Source organism: Macrotis lagotis, chromosome 1 (assembly GCF_037893015.1).
Source record: "Macrotis lagotis isolate mMagLag1 chromosome 1, bilby.v1.9.chrom.fasta, whole genome shotgun sequence".
NCBI classification, from domain to species: Eukaryota; Metazoa; Chordata; class Mammalia; order Peramelemorphia; family Peramelidae; genus Macrotis; species Macrotis lagotis.
Window position 1 is genome coordinate 216674827 of NC_133658.1, and position 23521 is coordinate 216698347.

The 23521-nt window shown below is 33.5% G+C and overlaps 1 protein-coding gene across 10 annotated transcripts in view; it reads right to left on the reverse strand.

The window, feature by feature from the left end:
• Positions 1-3242: 3242 nt before the first annotated feature.
• The window catches only part of KIDINS220 (kinase D interacting substrate 220), a 161420-nt gene continuing 141141 nt past the window's right edge, over positions 3243-23521 (reverse strand). For all 10 annotated transcript variants that reach the window (XM_074209621.1, XM_074209620.1, XM_074209619.1 and 7 more), the window contains 4 exons: positions 14293-14418; positions 10570-10668; positions 9663-9899; positions 3243-6445 (listed from right to left, as the gene is read on the reverse strand). In XM_074209621.1, the coding sequence (XP_074065722.1) occupies positions 5171-6445; positions 9663-9899; positions 10570-10668; positions 14293-14418 (1737 nt within the window). In that variant the 3' untranslated portion in view covers positions 3243-5170. The remainder of the gene's footprint in view (positions 6446-9662; positions 9900-10569; positions 10669-14292; positions 14419-23521) is intronic.

Below are 23521 nucleotides of genomic sequence, written 5' to 3' on the forward strand. Positions count from 1 at the left end.
ATACTTAATGCACTTAAAGAGGAAAAACTTTAAGGATCTTAGTACTTCAAGTGCATGCAAATTATACTAATTACAAGTAAGTAGACAAAAGGATTATACCTTAATATTTTTAAGAGGTTTGATAAAATTACTAGGAAGATCATCTGAGCATGATTCAAAATTGTTAACTTGAAATTCAGGCTGACCTTTCTAATTAGACTAAATCAGGAAGATTATCATATTTTAAAGAGTTATTCAATAATTTTTTGGTAACAACTACAATGTGTAGATTGATTTATTCCTTGTTAATATTGGGTAAACTATTCTCCTCTCAAAAGAGTACTACCTCACCTTTTGTCATAACATATAATTAATTAGAAATCAAGTCTCCTTCAGACATCACCTAAGAGATTTCTTATTCAAATACCAGAATGATCTTGTTATAAATTTCACTTACAACATACTTGGTCCCCAGGTCAAAATAAGCATTTACTAACTTGAATGGAGTATAGAAGTTTTTATATACATCAACTGGCATTTTTAACATGCATATTTAAAAGTTAAATAAATTTAATATTACAATTATATCTCTATTTTTATGTTTTCTTTTTTTTCATCATCTTTATTCAACAATCATATTCTAAGATAAAGCTTAAATCCACTATGGTCAAACACACAGAATGATAATTTTATGAGTTGAAGAGTATAGGTTCTAATCCAGGTTTTTCATTGTGTGGGCTTGGACTTTTATTTATTTTGCTTTTTTTTCTTTTACAGTTCCAAATTCTTTCCCTCCCTCCCCCATTCTTTGAGGAGAGAAATACAATACCCATTACCCTTACAAAGTCCCTATATGTATATTTTCAACGAATTGTTTAATATTGAACTGGGGAGCTATTAGTTAATTAGTCTTGATTGGCTAGAATTTGGAATTTGTGGCTGTCATGATCTGACTTTGGCTGACTATTAACATGTACACATATGTGTAATGGTCCAGTAGATTGATTTAGAGAATAAAAAAGATTTACATTTTTTTCTTCAAAATTCTTTATGCATATGATTATACATTTTTTGAGATAAGATTCAAAATTCTAGTATTTATCATTATTTTATCTCCATAGTTTAACATAACTGATACAAGCAAGTATTTTCAACTATTTATATTCTCAGTATAACTTAATTGGCTCCCATAAATTTATGATGTAGGAGTTAACTTGTGACACTTATTTTGTGTATTTCATAGCTCTGTCTAGTGATACCATTGAACTGAAATTATATTTATGAATTACACGATATTTAACTACTCCGTTACAAAGAACTCTCACTCTCTTCCAACACTCTCCTAAAATCTACCATAAATTTTTTTTTTTATCATAGGACTTGGAAAATTTGGATACAGTAGTTTTGACTTTCACATACCTCATTTTAGACTGAATTCTCCTTTTTCAGATGGCATTACTTTGGATGTCATTTTCTTCCTAGGCATGAAAGGTGTTAAAATTATGTAAGATATTAAGATGATCTCTCTATTCCTTAGGTGGCTTTACCCAGAGATTCTCAACTTTTTCCACCAGAAGCATTCAAATATCCATATTCATAGATCAGGTATACTGCTCTTTGCATGTATTTATCTTTCATTTCCATTTTTATGATCAATCCTACATTTTTCCTGCTAATAGAAGACAGGAGCATCAGAACAGGGAAATCCAAAAGTCTAATTTTATCTAGTGTTTTAGATTTTTCAGGCCAGGACACTTATCAAAGAAAAACAAAACTTGCATAAATAGATATATCTTATCTCCTTTTTTCTTTTTTCCTTTGTACATTCTCTGGGAGATATTTCAACAAGTAGGAATGGCAAAAAACCAAGAAGTGAAGAGAAACCAGGGAGTTAAGCAATAGGTTCTTGAATACCTAAAAGTTGGTTGTTTCTATCCACATTATCTAATCTTATTCCTCATAAATTTTTTGATTTATCTTATTTTCTCTAATTTTTTCAGACTGCCTCAATTCCCATTCACAGATAGAAAAACCAAAAACCCATTAGCTCTCACCCTTCACTTTGGTGACTAACTCTCTCATGAGAATCAATTTTACCCAGCAAGTATTTTTCTGAAACTACTAAACTTTATAGTCTTTCCAAAGAGGCTGAGAATCCCTAGTATAACCAGAGATATTATATACGATCTTATACTTGTTATTTTAGTCAATCAGAGAGGACAAAAGCTAGCAGATTCCCCATTCAAAAATATTTCCTAATGGTTGGCTTTTATTTAAAAAAATGATATTAAAGTTCAATCCTACTGCAGGAATAAAACATGCAAAACAGTTTTATAATTAGTTAATACTATAGTTACATGTAGTTTTTTGGTGGATAATGTATTAAAACAACTATTTGGTCACTAAGAAAAATGAAAATAAAAGAATAAGGTCTGTTATTTCATGATAATAAAAAAGTGATTACATGATTATCATACTCTTAAAACTTTACATGACGTGATATTTTGTCTAATCATCTATAAACCTTACAGCTAAGATTACTGTAAGATTTGGGCTTTTTTTTTGTTCATTTTTGTCCAGAAGTAAGGTGGCATACTTGTGAATATTACCATGTGGCCAAAATAGAGACAAGTGCTTAAGAGATTATGCTAAGACAAAATAATTATCTGTGGCTAAAGTAAAAATATTTGGAATGCTTTTCTATCTAATTCTTTGGACATAGTAATTAGCAGGGGAAAATTAACCTATAACTTAGGAATGGCTAAATGAAGTAAAAATTTTGGAAAAGTGTTAATTAACTACACTGAGAAAAGTGAACTCATGAGCAGAATCGTTGATTTATTTATAATAAAGAATTTTTCTATCTTTCCTGGAAAGTATATTTCTGTGTGTGTGTGTGTGTGTGTGTGTGTGAAGTCATAGAAATGAATAGTGATTTCTTTACCCAAGAGTTCTATTGGTGAATAAGCCACTTCTGGGGCTATAACTAACTATAGGGCTGCAATGTGTATTAGTTGGTACATAAGGACTTTTTAAACTCATTAACATACCATTTGGCACACTAGAAAGGTTAAACACCAAATACTTGTAAGTCATATATCTAAATGATTGGTTCAATAACTGGAATAATTTATTATTGAAGATACCAGACAATGTCAAATGGAACATGTAAAGTTCCCCCAAAAAGCCCCCAAAAAGCTAAAAAACAGATCAGAGTATGAATTATCATTACAATAAATAAATAAATACTTCCAAGTCAAAAATGGCATGCCAATTTTTTATTGTTTTCTAAATATACACAGTTGATATTCAAGTTCTGAAACCATGCAAATTCACTTCGAGGGTAAAGGATGTATTATAATGACACTGATATGTAAATTACTCACCTAAAAGTAATGAAATAGTTGGCCTAAACTAATCACAGTTTTATAGATCAATGTTTTGATTATTAAATTCTAAAAGCTAATTATTTGTCAACAACCAACCACATCCTTTTGTTTTATAATTGACTAAATACTTCTTTTGATGAGATGATAAAATAATTGTTTTAGGAATTATTAGAAAACACAGCAATAATGCAATCTTCACTGGGTACCACAAGAAAGCAAACTTAGTTTCATAATTGAAAGATCCAATCCAGTTAATAATTCACTCATTATAGTAATGAAAAAGATATTAACTATTAAATATCCATCACAATACGACTACTCAACCAAAACCTTATGATCCTTATACTTTGCACATATTTGTTTCTTCCTAATAGTGACTTCAGGTATGTGCTGCATAAATAAAAAGTCATTTTTAAATACAACAGTAGATAACTGGGTGATTGTGATATACTTACAAATCCAAATATTCAAATATATTCCTATAAATATGGGAATAGCAATGCAAATGGAATCTAAGCAAATTTTTACATTCACAAGGATTCTGAACATTTTTTGTCCTCTTGCTTTGTTATAGAGGTTTAAATGAAAGGTCCCATGATCTTTCCTCCTTAAATTAAAAACATTGCTGTAATACTTTAGGAATAAAATGGGTACATTCTCCTTCAACGATGGATATTTTTCTTCTAACAATGTAGTATCTTGAATTGTTATATAATTGGTTCATATACAGATAGTTCAATTTGCTCATTTATTCATTCAAGATATAGTGGCATGTCTATAATATGCATATCTCTCCAGCTGGATTTTGGTATGATGCTTTGTCCACAGTAAACACATGGTAATTAATGGATGAAATAGTCATAACTGTTAAAATTACTAGCAGGCTTCTATGTTTTTTATAAGTGGACATATGATTAATAAATACATTGATTCAGCAGAAAAGTCAGTAATACTATGGAAAAATGTACCATATTCTTGTTCTGACTCATGAAATGCTATTATAGCTAAGTATGTTTTCATCAGCTTAGCTCTTGAACCAATAGATGAGTAGACTGTTAAATTCAAGGTTGTAAATAAAAAATAGTACAATGTACCCATGACAGCTAATAGGTATACCTATTTCCAGGTCTTCAGTAATAATAAAGAATCTGAATCAAGAAGCAAGGAAGAAAAAGAAAATATAAATCAAAGTTTTCTTAGGCCTAACCTTGGGCTTACTTTCTTAAAGCCCTACTATTATCTGTCTTTAGTGCTTCAAAATATGACCCTAGAGAATTTTTATTTTTCTTTGTAGAAAAGTGCTCAACAATGATTGTCAGTGGAATGTTAGCTGTTTTAGTGTAGGTACTATTTGAATTGTCTTTTTTAATCCCTAGAGCACAATATGAGGACTTGTAATAAATGCTTGGAAGATAGGATTTATGGATCACTCAATTTTATAAGGTTATTTCAGACTCCCAATAAGTAAATTTTGAACCTAAGAGGGAACTATAACAGTCTTATCTTCTTTTCATTTGGAAGCAAAGTTTTTAAGATTTAACAAAAGATTCATTACTCTTAAATTTAGCCTTAGATTTCCACTTTAAAATATGTGAGGCCAGGTAACCACAAAAACTTTTAAAAATAAAAATGGACTTCCATTCTTTCAATTGGAAGATGACATTTTCTTTCCTCAAAGAAATTCAGCAAATCTTTTATTTCTTCAAAGTTCTTGAAAATTATCTATGAAATTTTTGTTTGATGGATGTTTAAGGAAATCTTAACTTGAAGATATAATAATACTGGTTTTTTTTTCGTTTCCCTTAAAGAATGCTTTCTCTTTCTTCACCAAAACCTGCACTGTCAGAAGAGGTCACTGTATGAAGTTCTGAAGAATCTTTTGAAAGTCTTGCATAACTTGAACGTTGACTTCGTTTATGGGTCATGCTTTTTAGATTTTCATTCTGAATACCACTTGAGTTAGAACTAGAACCAGGTCTCAAAATAACTTGAGAGGTATCCCTAATTCCTTCTGTTTCATCAAAATTTTGGTTAGCTCTATTGGCTGGAGCACTGTTGTTATTGAGAGTAACAGTACTGGGTGTTCGATTCAAGTTATAACCTTTATGGCCAGTTAGAGCTGGCCAATTTTCCTCAGGGCTACTAGCGATCAAGCTGCATTCTGAAGGACTCTTCTTGTCTTCTGAGCAAATGGACATACGTGTGACAACTGGATCTTGAAGGCCACTTAAGCTATGTGGTATTCCCTGTTTTCCATTGTGACTGTCATCTTCAAGTTCTATGAGATTGGCTTTTTCAAGTTGGGAATCATCAGCAACTTCATTGTGAAGGGAATGATTTGGAGAACTTTCATTAGATCTTACCCCTGAATCAGAGGAATCTTTTTTGTCTAGGAGGGCATCTGATAAATACTCTTTTGCTTTAATGAAGGTTCTAATGGGTTCTGTGCTGTGTTCTGGAGATTTAGGTATTCTATCTACTTTTCCATCTGGTTTTTTATCTTTATCTTCTTTGAGAAGTGGAGTATTATCTGATTCTTCTGTCCCAGACTCATCTTCGTCACTTGGAAGTTTTTGATAGCGCAGCCCACTTCCTTTTAGTTTCAAATCTGTCTGGAAGAGGCTTGGTCTTTCTGAAGATTTCTTTCCTGGAAGAAGCTTACTTCCAGACTGATCAGATTTTTCATCTTCTTCAGTGATAGGATCCAAAGGAGATGCATCATTAGTGGAAACACCTGAAGATGAATAATCTATAACATCTCCCCTCTTGATTAAAAATGACTTTCTTGCATCATCTTGTTTCAGTTCACTATCCTTTCCTTTTTCTTGCTCTATAGCAGAATGAATGGAGCCCCCTGATGAACTCTGACCCATATAGTATAGCCCTGTGCTGTGTGGAGAAGATCTACCACTAATTGTTGCAGAACTTGTACCCCCTTCTAGCTGAGACATCTGAGCAATATATTCTCTATAGGCATCTCTATATTCTGCCTGAACCTTATCAGTAAGCTTTGAGATTTCAATACTCGAATCCTGTGAATTGAGACTTGAAAGACTTGGGGTTCTGCGAGTTTGTGACTGTGAAGACAGAAAAAAAAAAAGTATTTTAAGAATTCAACTAAGCAATAAAGAAGAATGACCAATACCAGGAATTTTGAAATCCTGGAGTTCTCAAAAGTCACTTACAATTATCACCATGTTATGAAAAATTAATGTTAATCCATTTAACATTTAAGAAAAGTTCTATAGCTCAAGTAGTTTTAGAACTTTTTCAAAAATTTTGAAATCATTTTAAATTATTTTATATAAAGACTATTATTAGTAAATTCATTTAGAATAATATTTTTAAATACATAGAAATTAGCACTTGTATCAGCAAACAATCTTGGTACTTTTTATCTCTACAAATTATCACTTTGGTTGGTTAAAAGTAAGACTAATAAAACAATGTCATGGAAGAAAGGGAAGGAAGCAGGAGAAAGTGATAAAAAATCTTATAACATTAAAATATTGGTTTTTCAGAAGTTACTTCACTAACAACATTGAAAGATTTAAGAATTTTGATCAGTGTAATAACTATCTAAACACACTACTGTACTCCCTGATAAGAGAGGTGGTGACTTCAGAGTGCATACTGGGGCCCATGTTCATTAGGATACGTGGGACTGTTCTAAATATTTTGCTTGTTTATACAGATTTATTAAAAGAATCATGTTTTTCCTTTTTTTTTAAGCATTGGGGGGGAAAGTGGATTTTCTTTAACTGAAAAAAGAATTTTTAAAAGAAAAAGATATTATCACTTTGAATTAAAGATAAGTTTCTAAGATATATGTAATAATAATGTTTGTCCTTCATTTTTGAAGAACACAACATCAGGGAGGTGGTGCCATGACAAGCAAGTGAACTGGATTTGAGTAAGGGGATGCTATGCTAAATCACCAGCCTCACTTTCTCCACAAGTCTTCTGTGTCCAGTGGCAAGATATGAATCAGGATGACTGAAAATGGCCCTGGATGCGAGGCAATAAGGGTTAAATGATTTGTCCAAGGTCACACAGCTAGTAAGAGTCAAGTGTCTGAGGCTGGATTCAAACTCCTGTCCTCCAGACTCCAAGGCTGGGGTTCTAGCCACCATGCCACCTATAGATGGGTTAAGATGTGAGTCAGTGGAGGAAAATTACACACAAATAGCTTCCAGCATCAATTAAGTCACAGATCCTTAACAAATGGATTGCCACTGTATTCTACACAGTAAACACAAAATAACCCCAGATATTACTCTTCTGTAACTATTTTTTCACTCAAGTCCCAAAAATTTAGTGCGGGAAAGAACAAAGAACAAATATATAAAGTGAATAAAAGATGCAAAAGATAAAAAGAAAGGAGGTATAAAACTTAAGAGTTCCATTGAAAAAGATAGAAGAGATGAGAACAGGTTTCCAAATAATTTGGAATCAGAGAATTCTGGAGAGCTGCTAGCGCCATGAAGAAAAAAGACTTGCCTGTGAATAAATCCTTTTAAACATTTAATTTGAAATGAAAAAAAAAATCCTTCTTTATAACTGTGCCTGTCTTCTCTCCGCCATCTTGGCCCAAGGACCAAAAAAAAAAAAAAATCCTTCTTAATACTGCCTAAAGTAGTAAATAATTTTCTTTGAAAACCTCCAGTAATTGAGATCACTATCTCATGAAGCTGTTTCATTCTGATTTTGAATAACTCCAAGTGACAGCAAATTTTTTACAATAAGCCAAAAATCTGCCTGCTATGATGTTCACCTGCTGTTTATGATTCTTATATTTACAGGAAAATAGAATAAATATAATCTTTTTCATACAATAGTCCTTCAAATATTTAAAGAAAGCAGTCACAATCTAGCTGTTCCCCAAAGTCTTTTCTTCTTCTGAATAAATTCCCCTAGTTTCTTCAACTGTTTCTCTCTCAACAAGACTTTATATCCCTTTACTATTTTGGTAACCATTTTCTAGGTATAACTATTTGTCATTGTCTTTCCTGATGTGCAGTATTTAGAATTAAAAATAATACTCCATGTATTATGATCCATGGCATTGTTGAATTACTAAAATTCTTCATTCTGGATCATAGATGTGGTCCAGCTTAAAGATCAGAATTATCTTAAATTCAAAAAGCTCCAGTAAGTTAGAAGGGAAAAAAAAATGGAAATGCAAAATAAGCATTGAATCAAAGGAAAGTGGTAAAGAAAAACCAGAGGAAAAAAAAGGTAAAAAATAAAGTTGTAGAAACTCCCAAAGTGAGCCCAAAATAAGGGGAAAATGGTTTCCCTTCTTATATTTACTTACAATCTGATATTAATTACAAATATTCTGTCATTTACCAATTTAAAGAAAGGTCAGAATAAGTTACAGTAAGAAAATGAGGTAGAGAATATAGATGAATTATAAAGATACTAAAGAAACTCAGAAGGAAGAAAAGGAGCTAATTATGTTGGAAGGGTAGAGGAGGAATAAGGAAAGGAGATAAAGTTTTGATCTATTGTCTTTAATTAGTCTTTTTTTAAAAAAAACTGAAGTAACAGAAATTTTTTTTAAAACTCCATTTTCCATCATAAAACAATCCTAATTTTGATATTTAGTATAGGCACTAAAAAACTAGAATTCAATAATTTATAATGAAAAGGAGACAAAGTTTAAAAAAAGAACATTGGGAGACAAATTTTTTTTTAAAAAGGAAATAGAGGAGAAATGAATAAAAATTTCCTATTCATTCAAGAAAAATTATCCTTATTAAATAATTGTAGACCTACCATGCATTATATGTACTGCTTCTCCTGAATATTTTCCCCTTTAGATTGAGTTTCATTGTAGCTGATTTCTATTTTTCATTCTCTCTCACATTTATTCTTTTGTCTTTTCCCTTTTCTTTATTTCATTTCCTGAATTCTGCTCATATATTCCTTCTCTGGATCTTCTTTCCCTTATTCATTCTTTTTTTCCTCCTTTCTTTCCTCTTCTTCACCTTTCCTTTTCCTTCCCTTTTTGTAGAACATCCAGAGAAAGAGTCTGCATGCTAAAATAGCTACCATTTTTTAATATTTTTCAGTTTTATTTAACTTCAGATGAAAGTAAGATTATGAAAAGTTAACTGCTATTGGTCTTTTACTATTTTGTGTATAGACAATTAACGACAAGTAACGAATCTTTATTTTAACCATTTATCACTTAATTTAATCCAGTTTGGAATGAAATATGAGCAACATTTCCCCTACAAATATGCATTTCCCTTTTACTTCAGACAAATAAAAACATTTTTAACATACCTGCCAACTTAAATTACTGTGACGTGGAGGAGCTTCATCAAGGCCAAGCGTGTTCAGTTCTTCAAAACTAAAGTTCAATGTGTAGGGTGCCTGACTTGAAAGTTCTGTATGTGGCAATTCATTATGTAATGGGCGATGAAGAGATTCATTGTTAGGGACAGGGGTATCAACATCATCAGAAATTACATGTGCCTCTTCAGTAATTGTTTGATGTTCTAAATTTCTCATATCAAGCACCTTAACAAAACAAGGAAAAACAGTATTACTATTGCTAATAGAAAATCAGATTTTAAAAATTCCAGGTTATGTTAGAAAACAAAATTTGAAAATACATTTTAAATAAATTTCAAAGAGTATATTTGGATAACTATAAAGTCTTTGATAAATAATAATATAACAGTTCCTGAACATTTTAAATTAAGAGCAATACTGCCTTATAACTTGTCCATTATGCTATCAGTACTACTATGAAATACAATTGAGAAAAAGAGAACAACGTGATATTTAATACAAGCCAGGAAAATGAACAAAGATGCTGTAAACTAAACTTCTGGGCAAAATATACTTAGGTGTGGTTTGGCAAACATCAATATATAAAATTAGAAATACTATTAATGCTCATCAAATATGAGGAACAAATAAATACTTGGATTACCTATTACTGGATTAAGAACAGGAACTACTTTAATGACTATTTATTTTGTACCTGTTCTTTATAGAGGTGTATGTGTAGATATTCCCCCAGATAGAAAGCAAGCTCCTTGAGTGCAACTGCTTTTTAATTTTTGCCTTTGTTTTCCTATCACTGGGCACAATGCAAGACACAGAAGAGGTATTTAATAACTACTTGGTTGATTCCTTACAAGCTTTTGACAAATTAGTGTTGATAAAAATGACTTAATCTTACCACACTTCTGAAAAGATGCCAGTCTCCAAAATGCATGTTCATTTCTTTCTTCAATTCATCAATGTTACACTGAGCCAGTACACGACCATTAATATTTGCCTGATTAAATTAAAAAATTGAATGAATACATTTAAATACAAAGGCAACATGAGAGACTTTGGAAGTGAACATTTATTACATTTTTTACTTTTTTTTCTTTTGCAAGGTAATGGGGTTAAATGACTTGCCCAAGGCCACACAGCTAGGTAATTACTAAATGTGTCTGCGGCCAGATTTGAACTTCAGACCTCCTGACTCCAGGGCCAGTGCTCTATCCATTGTACCAACAGCTGCCCTCAATTAGTATATTTTTAAGGTAACTGTTATAGACTAAAAAAGACTATAAAGAAGGATTATCATCATTTTACTTGAATACTCTGGACATTATTCCAACAATTTCAAAGTACCTTATTAGATTAAAGATGAGTAAGTCATAAATTCATTCATCTCCACCTACTTAAATCCTACTAATACTCTAGGGGCCAATGTAAGTACCAGTTCCTTCACTCCAGACTTTTCCAGAATCTAAAGTCTCATAGTACATAATATCTGTTTATTTTGACAATTATTCATAAATTTCTCTAACTGAAAAAATCAAACTTCATCAATGTGGAATCTCTCCTCCAAAAGAAATCACAATATTGAGCAGTAGTGACCTCAAAGTCACATTCTTTGATTTTGCTCTTTTCCTGGGCCTCCCTCATAGTACTCAGCAGGTAGATTTAAGGATGGGTGATTGTCACCTAGTCCTATATTTCAAGTCCCTTTCTACTAATAGACATTTAGTAGAGTTTGAATACAGGGAGGATAGCTTTTAAGAATACAGGATCACTTTTATATCATGATTAGACATGTAGAGGGACTAATTATATACTGCATGATAATTTAACTTTTCATACACATATAAGAGACCAATGGAGGTCTTTTAAGAAATGGCTGAATGGGTATATTGTAATAGAGATTTATTTTCAGATACAAGTTGCAAAAATAACTACTGAGATCTTTTCCAATTCTTAAATCTTCCCATCTATAAAGATGTCACTGTGATATGAATATACCCCAATTTTGGTTGGGTTTTTTTTTGGTATAACTATAATCATCAGAACTCTTAATTCACTAATTTTATAGCAATTAAATATATATAAATGTTAGTGAATTCTTACAGAAATCTTGTCCTTAGTAAGAATAATTCTAAAAGTTTAAGAAATAGTAAGGCATCCAAAGGAGTTATATAGCATGCATGTGCCACCCCGCTCGACTATCAATTCCTTTCAGATTCTGATAAAGATAGTCCTGGATCCTGGGAATAATAGTGCCCAACATCTCAGTTCCCAGCACAGTTCCTGAAATCTTCATTTAGGGATGCAGAACTGTGAGAAAGGGATCACCATCCCCACCAACTGGCTGGAAATCTAACCCAAGTGAAAAGAACTTTGAAGAAGAAAGGAAGAAGCCTATGTCAGGCAAGTAAAACCCCTGCCTCAGCTGTTATCTCTAACAGTTTCATCTCTAGTTTCTGATTCCTCAATAGCCTCAGCTACTGCAGACCCAGAAAAAGGAAGTTCTCACCAAGTCCTTGGTACTGTTCAACATAAACACATATATCCAATGAAATGACACAATATATCCTCCTCATTCTTACCATTCCACCCTAGGGTTCATGAGTTGTTTTTTATTTGACTTCAAGCCCAAACCTCTTTTATGTGTTTTTTCTTCCATTAGAATGTGAAATCCCTGAATACACAACCCCCCGCAATACTTACCACACAGCACTTAATAGAGAACTTTTCTTTCATTCTTTCATTTATTTATTCAAGAATACGGAACAAGTTTATTTCATGATTTCTCAAATATAGTAAAAAATGATAAGATAATTCGCCACACTTGTGAAGTAACAGTATATTTATCTTTTTAAATGGAACATTTCCCTGTGTGAAGGTTCTGAAGAGAAGGCATGGATCCTTTATATGTAGAAAAATCACAAGGTCACACAGCTAGGTAATTATTAAGTGTCTGAGGCTGGATTTGAACTCAGGTCCTCCTGCCTCCAGGGCTGGTGCTCTATGTACTGCGCCTATATGTATAAAAATCTATCAAAGGCCTGGCTATAACTTAAAAAAAAAAAAGCAAAGGTGCCTCACAAGTCAGTCAAATGCTAATTTTAAACTAAGTTTTATACAGATTCTAGTTTCAAAGGTTAGGAGAATCATTGGGGTGGAAGAAAATTATTCCCTTTTAATTTGAAAAAAAAATAATTCACCTTATCTCTCTCTTTTCCAAAAAGAAGGTCCGTTTCTTCCTTTAAATAGATATAAAGAAACTAAGAGAGCTAAATAAGCACCAGCTAGCACAGTGAAGAAGTTCATGTTTTAAAATCAGTATCAGAATAAAGACTCCAGGGATTTTAACAGATGGTGGTAAACAGGTTTTAACAAATAGGAGGTAAAACAAAAAATTGATCCCTTACTCAAAGCTTAAGAGCTGTTAATAGACCAAAGACCAACAACTTAAAGACAGCTATTGAGGTAGAGAAAAAAGGAAGGAACTGGGTTTAGAAAATAGCTAAAGATTGGAGAGAAGTTTTATTTTAGTATATGTTTATGTTTTATTTCTCTAATTCTGACTTTAAATTAACTTTCTTTTAAATATCACAATAATATTTGTGATTATCTGTTTCATGAGTTGTTGTGCTGAAAAACTTATGATTTCATGATCAATTGCCTAGGGATAAGACTGGGATAATTCTGAAAAGACAGTCACAGTGTGGCCCTTGAACCTATGCTCAAATGATTTCTAATTCAATAGGATCAAAGAGTTTGTGATTCAGTAGAGGAATACCTGTTCTTCACCAAAATTGATGCTAATTTTTAATGAAAATACTCTTGATTAAGATAACAACTTGATGGAAATATGCTCAACTGTAAGGATAATTAAAGTGAAGCCTTTCTACTAAAATGAATGGTTATTTGAATTAGTAAATTCTAGAACTCAATCAACATTAACTAATTAAATTATAGGTATATTGGCTAGAAGGACATATAACGTTTTCTTTCAGGATAACTGTTCCAACCCCAAAACATAAAGTGAACATTACACAATTGTAAACTTAACAAATCATAAAAACATTTTAAAAAACATTGAATTAAACCTGACATATTTTGATAATCATTTAAATCATACAAATAAATGTCAAAACATAAGAAAAACAAAAGATGAGATTCTCAATTGAAAGTAGAGCTAAAAATCTAAGTGATAATACCATTGTACTATAATAGTTTCTTTCTTTTCTTTTCTTTTTTTTTTTAGGTTTTTGCAAGACAAATGGGGTTAAGTGGCTTGCCCAAGGCCACACAGCTAGGTAATTATTAAGTGTCTGAGACCAGATTTGAACCCAGGTATTCCTGACTCCAGGACCGGTGCTTTATCCACTACGCCACCTAGCTGCCCCTCATAATAGTTTCTTAAAATTCTTTTTTTAAAATTCTTAGATATCACATTCATTTTACACATTAATGGGAAAAACAAGGATAGAGAATCATGTTAGATTCAGGCTTTTCTGCTTTTGAAGCAATAGATTTTAAGAGGTTAAATTAATTGGTTTAACAATATTTACTCACTCTCTTCTCTCATTCAAATATTAGTCTAGCAAATAAATATATATATTTATATATAAATATATATCACCTTTTTTATTGTTGCACAGTACTGAGGTATCATACTCTCGTCCAAGCCCTCTATTTGTTTCAGTTTCTCACACACAGAATCCACATTCATTGATTTCAATATCACTGATTGTCCTGCTACTGTTCCCTAAGGAAGGAAAAAATATACATTTACAATATTTTTACATGTTTTATACATACAAGGTCTTGTGATGCAGGTGTGTAAAGTCTCATGGCATAGAGCTATAAAAACATCAAGTGAATTCAATAATGTAAGAAATTATGTGAAATGGTCTAAAATCATTTTTGAAATGGGAAGGAAATATTACTTAGGATATAGTACAAAATTATTTTAAAATGTTGGATTGCCTATGTGTTGCCACACTATGGTAAAGCTGTAGTTTTATTCAAACAAAAATTTTCTAAAAATGGAAAACAGAAGGCAAGGGCATTTAGTCACCAAACAAACCCAAAAGGAAGAGTGTTTCCTGAATATGTCTTCATCAAGAACAAGAACAAAAGAGATAAACTTTGGGAAGAGAAAAAAATATATATAAAAGGAGTGAGCTACATAGAGAATCTACCAGTCTAAAAATACCATAAGAAAAAAAATGAAACCAAAATGATGCATTTATGTCTCCTCCCCAGTTCTATAATGCACCAATAGAAAGCCTTAACCAAAGTAAAAAAAATTTTTTTTAAAGATTTCTGGTATATGTAATATATTAAATATATTATTTGTTAATAAAAAATGGTAGAATTTTAAATTTCCCTTGAAACAAATGTGGTGACCTACCATGAAAAAGAAAAGTAGATTTCTTAGTTTCGTCATACCATAGTGAAAAATTTTAACCCTATTATTTAAATGGCAAAAATAAGGGTAATTTATAATAGTTAATTAGTCAAGGACAGATCAGTGTGGAGTGATACTGCTTTTCCTGCCTCCCTCTGTCAATTTTGGATCAGGATAAGGATGGTAAACACTATAGGAAGAATAAAAAATGTCTTTAATTTTTGTACTCACCATTATAAATACCAGCTGGCTTGGGAAACTTGATATATTACACTTAGTAGAAATCAAGATAAATGATTTAAGAAACTTACCTCCAAGTAAAAATTATGTGATTTGAATTACAAATTATTTATTAGCCTCCAAAACTACTCTACAATGTTGTTAAAATGTTAGATATTAACAAGGCATTAAACTCTAGTAGAAACATATAAAACAGACATTTGTATTTGTGGGGGCATATCACACACTCCATACACACTTATAAATACACAATATTTTTGTGTATACATATAAACGTGTTTGGGGTAATAGATGAAGTCATATAAATGGCACTTAAATAACCCTGTGATTAACTCCATCAAATTAATACTGACAGAAAAATATGAAGGAAACCATGATGTGGAAGTACCATGATGTGGAGGTAAAAAAAAACATTAATTTTATTTAAAAATATATAATCCCAAAGAAAACACACAGATGCAAAATATTTGCCAACATATTAGAAAAGAAAGGATTAGGTACTCTAGAAAAACCAAAAAATTATCAGCATTTCTGCAACAAAATTAATAAGTATTATTTATTTTTATATTTGGTCTTTGTATTATATCACTAAATATCAAATAAATCTTAAAAGAGTTATATTTTCTATAAAAACACTATTATGTACAATATCATGAAAATTTTGGGAGGGAAAGGAAAGAAAGTGAAAAGGAAAGAAAGACATACTGAATTAGATCATAAAGTTAAAATTATCTTATTTAAGAAATATTACTCAATTAAATTCTATGTTAAATTAAAATTTCTAATCAATAATCATTAGTCTATCATTTAGTAGTAAGTACTAAAAATTCCAGTTAAATTTCAGGTACTTTCATGGAAATAATACATTGAAGGTACTAGTTATGTAAAAGGCAAGAATATATTCAGAGTATAGATTTAAATTTATAAGATACACTAGGAAATACTTTATGCTTTTGCCCAGACAGAAGAAAATTACTAAGGTAGAAAAGAGAGCCAAAGAATGTATTCTGTTCTCTCATCATAAGGCAAGGTTCTAACTTTTAACAATAGGGAAAAAATGCTTCCATATAATGAGTACTATTCAAAATAAATTTACTAATGAACAACAACACATAGTTATGCATAAAGGATCAAAATACTTGATAAATAAATTTTAAAGGTACAAAAGTCTATAAGAAATTAAGAATTATCTAAATCTAAAAATCCTCAGACCCATTTGAGTCCAAGCAAAATCTAGTCAAGCACAAACTTTAATAAAAGTTTTATAGTCACAAACAATGATAAATGTCATTGTGGTTAAATTATAATTTGAGGTAACAGATACAAAAAAGGGTTCTTAGAGATGCCTGGTCTAATCCCCTGGATATAGATATGTGAATGTTTAAACTACCTGTGAAAAATAACTCTGTAATTTTATAAAAGATGTAATTGTAGGCTATTAAAAGCCTAATTTACTTTAAAGTAAATTTACTTAAAAGTCAATAGTTTTGCCTAAAAAAAAATTTTAAGTACTCATTAAGTTTTACATTTAGATAAAATTCCTATTATTCAATAAATACTCAAATTTCATGGTCATTTCTAAAATAAAAAATTTAATATTACTATGGATATTATGTGCTCTAAGATTTATTATTCTTTGTTTAGAACAATAGTTAAGGGTGTTTATAAAAATTCAATCTAGACTACTTGTAAAAACACTGCACAAAATATTTTTAGTGACTGGTCTAACTTTAAGATATAAATCTTATTATACTCTACAAAGGTTAAGAAAAAAAGAACCTTTGCATGAAGGCAGCATTTCCCAGAAACTCCTTCCCTCCAAAACTTCAAAAGCCAACAAATGACTCTAGCCAAAAGTTAGAGGGTCACAGAGAAAGACTGAGTGATACACTTTCCCAATCCAAGATAACTTATAAGTTCCATAAGAAAGGGATGTTTCACCAGGACCGGGGGTTGGGGAAAAAACCAGGGCCGCAGTACAGCCCAGCCCAGCCCAGCCCAGGGATCACCAGGAACAGCTTGAAGGGGCCACGAGAGAACTCTGCAACATCAGAATGAGTGTGGAGTGAGAAGTACCAGCCTCAGAAACTGCAGCGAGAATTGGGGGAAACCAGCCTGCACCTCCCAAAGCACGGCCCACAGATGGTAAGGGGGTCAGGGGAGACTGCAGAAATCCCTCTGCTCTCCCTGGGGCAAGACTCTACTTTTTGCCTACACTCAGATCCAGGGTGCAGTTTGGGCTTCCATACTAAGATAGCAGGGACCCTCCTCATAGCTCCAGGGCAGCGGGGAATGCCTATGGTCATCTATATATAAAGCACAGGCAAGAGAGTATATGCCCTTGGAGGAATAAAGGTCCCAGTGGGGTATACCAAAAAACCCCCCCCCCAAAAATCCAAAGCAGGTATCCCAGTAATACTCAAAAGCTCAGGAAGCACCGCCAAAACCAGGCACAGGCTGGAGAAATGAGTAAACAGAGGAAAAAAGAGGAACACCATCGAGAAATACATTGTCTGTGATCCCAAGAATCCTCTTCAATCTGAAGATGAGGAAGTACAAGCTCCTGCATCTAAAGACTCCATGAAAAATGGAAGTTGGGCTCAGGCTATAACAGAGCTCAAAAAAGATTTTGAAAATCAAGTAAGGGAGATAGAAAAACAGATTCAGGAAAAGAGAATTTAAAAATTATTGGGATATCTGAAAGTCATGATCAGGAAAAGAGCCTTGACCTCATTTTTAAAGAAATCCTACAGGAAAATTGCCCTGATGTCCTAGAAGCAGAGGGCAAAATAGAAATTGAGAGAATCCACTGACCTCCCCTGGAAAGAGATTCAAAATAAAATACCACCACCCCCCCCAGGAATATTATACCTAAATTCCAGAACTCCCAAGTCAAAGAGAAAATATTACAAGCAACCAGAAGGACACAATTCAAATATTGTGGAGCTGTAAGTCAGGATCACACAGGACTTAGCAGCAACTACATTAAGGGCTCATAGGGCTTAGAATATAATATTCTAGAAGGTAAAAGAGCTTGGAATGCAATCAAGAATTAACTACCCAAGAAAACTGAACATCCTCTTCTAGGGGAAAAGACAGATTTTCAATGAACCAGGGGAATTTTAAATGTTCCTGTTGAAATGACCAGAGCTGAACAGAAAGTTTGACCTTCAAATACAGGACTCAGGTGAAGCATAGAGAGTGGAGGAGAAGTAACTTAATGATGAACTGCATGTATTTCTGCACAGAAAAATGATACTGATAATACTCATATGAAACTTCTCATTTACTAGAGCAGGTAGAAGAAGCTTTTATATCGCATATAAAAGATGTTTTTATTCTTTTTACAATGAGCTTTTACAATGAAATTGGAGGGGGAAGATGAGGGGGAATGAGGGAATCTTCACTCTCATCAGAATGGCTTAGAGAGGAAACAGCATACACACTCAATAAGGTATAGACATCTAGAGTAAAAAGGAGAGGGGGGATGTGGGTGATACAGGAGAGGGTAGATTATAGGAGAGAACAGTCAGATAGAATACCTTTTCTTTTTTACTTCTCACAAGGGGTTGGGATTGGGTGGCCTGTTCGGGACCATGGAGCCAGGTGATTGCTGGGTCTCAAGGGGTGGTATGTGGCTTTAAGCCCTAGGGCCTGTGATCAGTCCACTGAGGTACTCAAGCACCCTACAGCACATTTTAGAAGAGGGACAGAGTGAAAGGAGAGAGAAAATATAAGATATGGTAGAGGGGAGGAATGGATGGAGGGATTCACAATCAGCAACAACAACAGTGCAAAAATATGGAAGTAACTGTTATGATGGATTTATCATAAAGAATGTGATCCACCCAAGACAGAGCTGATGGTATCAGAACATATACTGAAACACATTTTTTCTCTTTCCTTTATTTCTTATGAGGGTCTGTATTTTTTGGGGGGATGGAGTATTACGTTTACTCTTAAACAAGAATATTTTAGTAATGTATAAAAAAAATCACTTGTACAAAAATATTCATAGCAGCTGTTTGTGGTGGCAAAGAATTGTAAATTAAGTAAATGTCCATCAGTTGAGGAATGGCTTAACAAAATGTGGTATATTTATGTGATGGACTATTGTTCTATTAGAAGCCAGGAGGGATGGGAATTCAGGGAAGCCCAGGAAGATTTGCATGTACTGATGTTAAGTGAGATGAGCAGAACCAGAGGAACATTGTGCACCCTAGCAGCAACACGGGGGTGATGACCAACCTTGATGGACTTGCTCATTCCATTAGTGTAACAATCAGGCAAAATACTTTATTTTTCTTCCTTAGGGATATTATTTTTCTCTCTCATCACATTCAACTTAGATCAATGCATACCATGGAAACAATGTAAAGACTAACAAACTGCCTTCTGTGGGGGTGGGAGAAGGGAAGCAAGATGGGGGGGGAATTATGAAAAATTCAAAATAAAAATAAAAAAATAAGTCTTTTACATTATAGAGCATCCTCTACTTTTTGATACTTTTGTCTGCATTTTTAAGGCACTGTTATTTGCTGGTTCTTCAATCATTTTCTCCTCCTCTATTTCCTTTGGTGGATTTTCACTCATTTTTCTTCAGCTAACAGTTGAGAGTCTCCCAAAGTTCTGTCATAGGCTATCTTATCTCCTCTCTAAACTAGGTGATCTCAACTCCAGCGGTTTTCATTTGCATTTCTATGCATATGATTTCCCATTGACATCTTAATGTCATCATGTACAATTTATTTCCTTATCCCCAAGAGCTTCCCTCTACCTTTCCTATTAATGTTGAGTCTTAGTCATCAAAACTTTCAACTCAATTGTCATCTTTGACTCTTCACTCTCTCGCTCACACCTCTGAATCTAATCTGAGGTTAAGTCCTGTCCATGCTGTCTACTTTCATATTATCTTATATATTCTTCCTTCTCTCCTCTATGATTACCTTGGTATAGGCCTTTATCACTTCCTGCCTGGAATACTTTTGCAATAGTCTTTTGTTGGTCTGTCTCAAGTCTCTCTTCATTCCAATCCATTTTCCACATTTTCCACAGCTGCCAAAATGATTTTCTAGAAAGACATCTGACTATGTCAGTTCCCTATTTTAAAAACTCCATTGGCTTCCTATTACCTTCCTAAGACAAAATATAAAAATCCTGTTTGCCTTTCAAAGCCTTTTATAAACTGGCTCCTTCCTACTTTTCTAGTCTTCTAACACCTTACTTCCCTCTAGCTCCTTCCAAATGAGGTAGTTAAGTAGTATAGTGGACAGGGTATGGGGCCTGGAGTTAACACCAGAATTCAAATCCTAGCCCAGACATTTACTAGCTGTATGACTCTTAAGAAGTCGCTAAACTCTGTCTGCTTTAGTTTCCTCATATAACAATGGGGATAATAATAGCTCCTAGCTCCCAGAGTCATTAATGATCAAATGAGATATATGGAAAGCATTTTACAGTGCCTGGTTCCTTCCTTCCTTCCTTCCTTCTTTCTTTGTACTCTAGGATCCAGTGACATGGGCCTTCTTGCTATTTTTGAACTTGACATTTATTTCCTCTACTCCAATCACTTTAATTTGTTGTCCATCTTTAGAAACCTCTTCTTACCCTTCCTTACCTCTTAGCTTCCTTGGCTTCTATCAAATTTCAGGTAGTCTCACCTTCTGTAAGAAACATTTCCCAGGGGCCAGAGTTGAGACAATAGAGTAAGTTGGACAATAGAGTAAGAGAGAGAACTTTTTCCCAATTCACCCAATACCTCTTCTCCACAACAATCTAGGTAATCCACCAGCCAAATTCTGATCAGGAAAACCAAGATAAAATCATAGTGAATTACTTTTCTAATTCAGAGCAGGTTAGGAAGATAGAAAGGTCTGCATACACTATCTCCAGATAGTCAGATGTGCAGACAGCAATAGAGAGTATTCTAGTACCCAGAGATACTAAGGGGGATGAAACCAAACTCTAAGATGGAAAACTCTGGGGCAGAAATATATCACAAAGGTCCTCCTAAATCAATGGTATAGGAATGAGTGCCACCCTCTCTCTCGATAGGCTAACTTCATGGCAACAAATTTTCGACAGTGGGATAAAACTGTCATTTAAAGAGTTCACTGGATGCTGCCTGAACGATGATGCTTTCCAACACATGGGCCACTCTCTCAGGCAAACCCATTCCAGGGCAGCCTTGCCCTTCACAAAGACTTCTCCCAGAAGCCCCTGATCAGTCGTGTTACCACCACACTGGATACCTGTAGGCATGTGTCTCTGCACTCTGGATTAAGAGATCTGAACTCAACTCTCAACTGGCCAAAAGCAATGGAGATCATTGCCTCTACTTTTAGAATGGCAATCACCTATCTTTCAGGACCACCTGACCTATGTTCAAGTGTTTGTTCACATGAAACCTTTCTCCACTTCAACCTTCAAAGTTCATGTTTGAATATTTGGCTCAATGGATAAAGTACTGTGCTTGGAATATTGTTCAAATCTCATCTCATCTCTAGCTATGTGACCCTAGGTAAGTCACTTAACATTTGTTTGCCTTAATGCTGGGAGGAAGGAAATGACAAACCACTCCAGTATCTTTGCAAAAGAAAACTCCACGTACAGAATGGTCCATGGAATCACAGTCATTCATGACTGAATGACTGACCACCACCAACAATACATACAGTGAGCCCTTAATAAATGTTCACTGAATATCTTTGCTGTGATATTGCAAAAAAAATTTCTATAAGAAAAATAACTGACCTGGAAAATGGATTAAGGAGAGATAAATTTAAAATTATTAGACTATGATGGAAAGATCATGAACAAAAAAAGAGCCTAATCATATTTCAAGAAATTATAAATACTGATATTTCTTTTTTCTCCTTTTACTTTTATTAAATATTTTATTTGAGTTTTACAATTTTTCCCCTAATCTTACTTCCCTCCCCTACTCCCCCACAAAAAGCAATCTGTCAGTCTTTACTTTGTTTCCATGTTGTACACTGATCCAAATTGAGTGTGATGAGAGAGAAATCATATCCTTAAGGAAGAAACAAAAAAGTATAAGAGATAACAAGATCAGACAATAAGATATGTTTTTTCCCTAAATTAAAGGGAATAGTCCTTGAACTTTGTTCAAACTCCATGGCTCTTTATCTGGATACAGATGGTATTCTCCATTGCAGAGAGCCCAAAATTGTCTCTGATTGTTGCAAAGATGGAACAAGCAAGTCCATCAAAGTTGATCATCGCCCCCATGTTGCTGTTAGGGTGTACAGTGTTTTTCGGTTCTGCTCATCTCACTCAGCATCAGTTCATGCAAATCCCTCCAGGCTTCCTTGAATCCCCGTCCCTCCTGGTTTCCAATAGAACAATAGTGTTCCATGACATACTATACCACAGTTTGCTAAGCCATTCCCCAATTAAAGGACATTTACTTAATTTCCAATTCTTTGACACCACAAACAGGGCTGCTATGAATATTTTTGTACAAGTGATGTTTTTATTTCTTAGAAATAAAAGGCAAAGTAGAAATCAACAGAATGTACCAGTCACCTCCAGAAAAAATCCCAAGAAGAAAATTCCCAGGAATCTAAAATTCCCAAACTCCCAAGTCGAGTAAAAAATACTGCAGGCCACCTGGAAAATATAACTTAAATATTATGGAACCACAAAAATCAGGAATCACAAGATTTAGTAGCTGTCACTATAAAAGAACGGAGGAGTTAGAATATGGCATTCCAGATGGCAAAAGAGTTAGAATTACAACCATAAATAACAACCTTCCTGGGTTACTCTCATTGCTGAAGCTATCAAAAAAAAAATTATCTGGAAGAACAAAAGCATAAGAATAGGGGTTTTTTTTTAGCAAGGCAAATGGGGTTAAGTGGCTTGCCCAAGGCCACATGGCTAGGTAATTATTAACTGTCTGAGATCGGATTTGAACCCAGGTACTCCTGACTCCAAGGCCAGTGCTTTATCCACTGTGCCACCTAGCCGCCCCCACAAAAGCATAAGAATAGCAAAGGAATAAATGAAAAAGAATGTAAAGGAGGGGGCCTAGTAGTATCAGATCTCAAACTATGTTATAAAGCTGCTTTCATCAAAACTATCCAGTACTAGTTAAGAAAGAGTAGTGGGTCAGTGGACTAGATTATGTACACAAGACACAGTAGTAAAATAATTATAGTAGCCTAGTGTATGACAAACCCAAAGACCCTAGCTT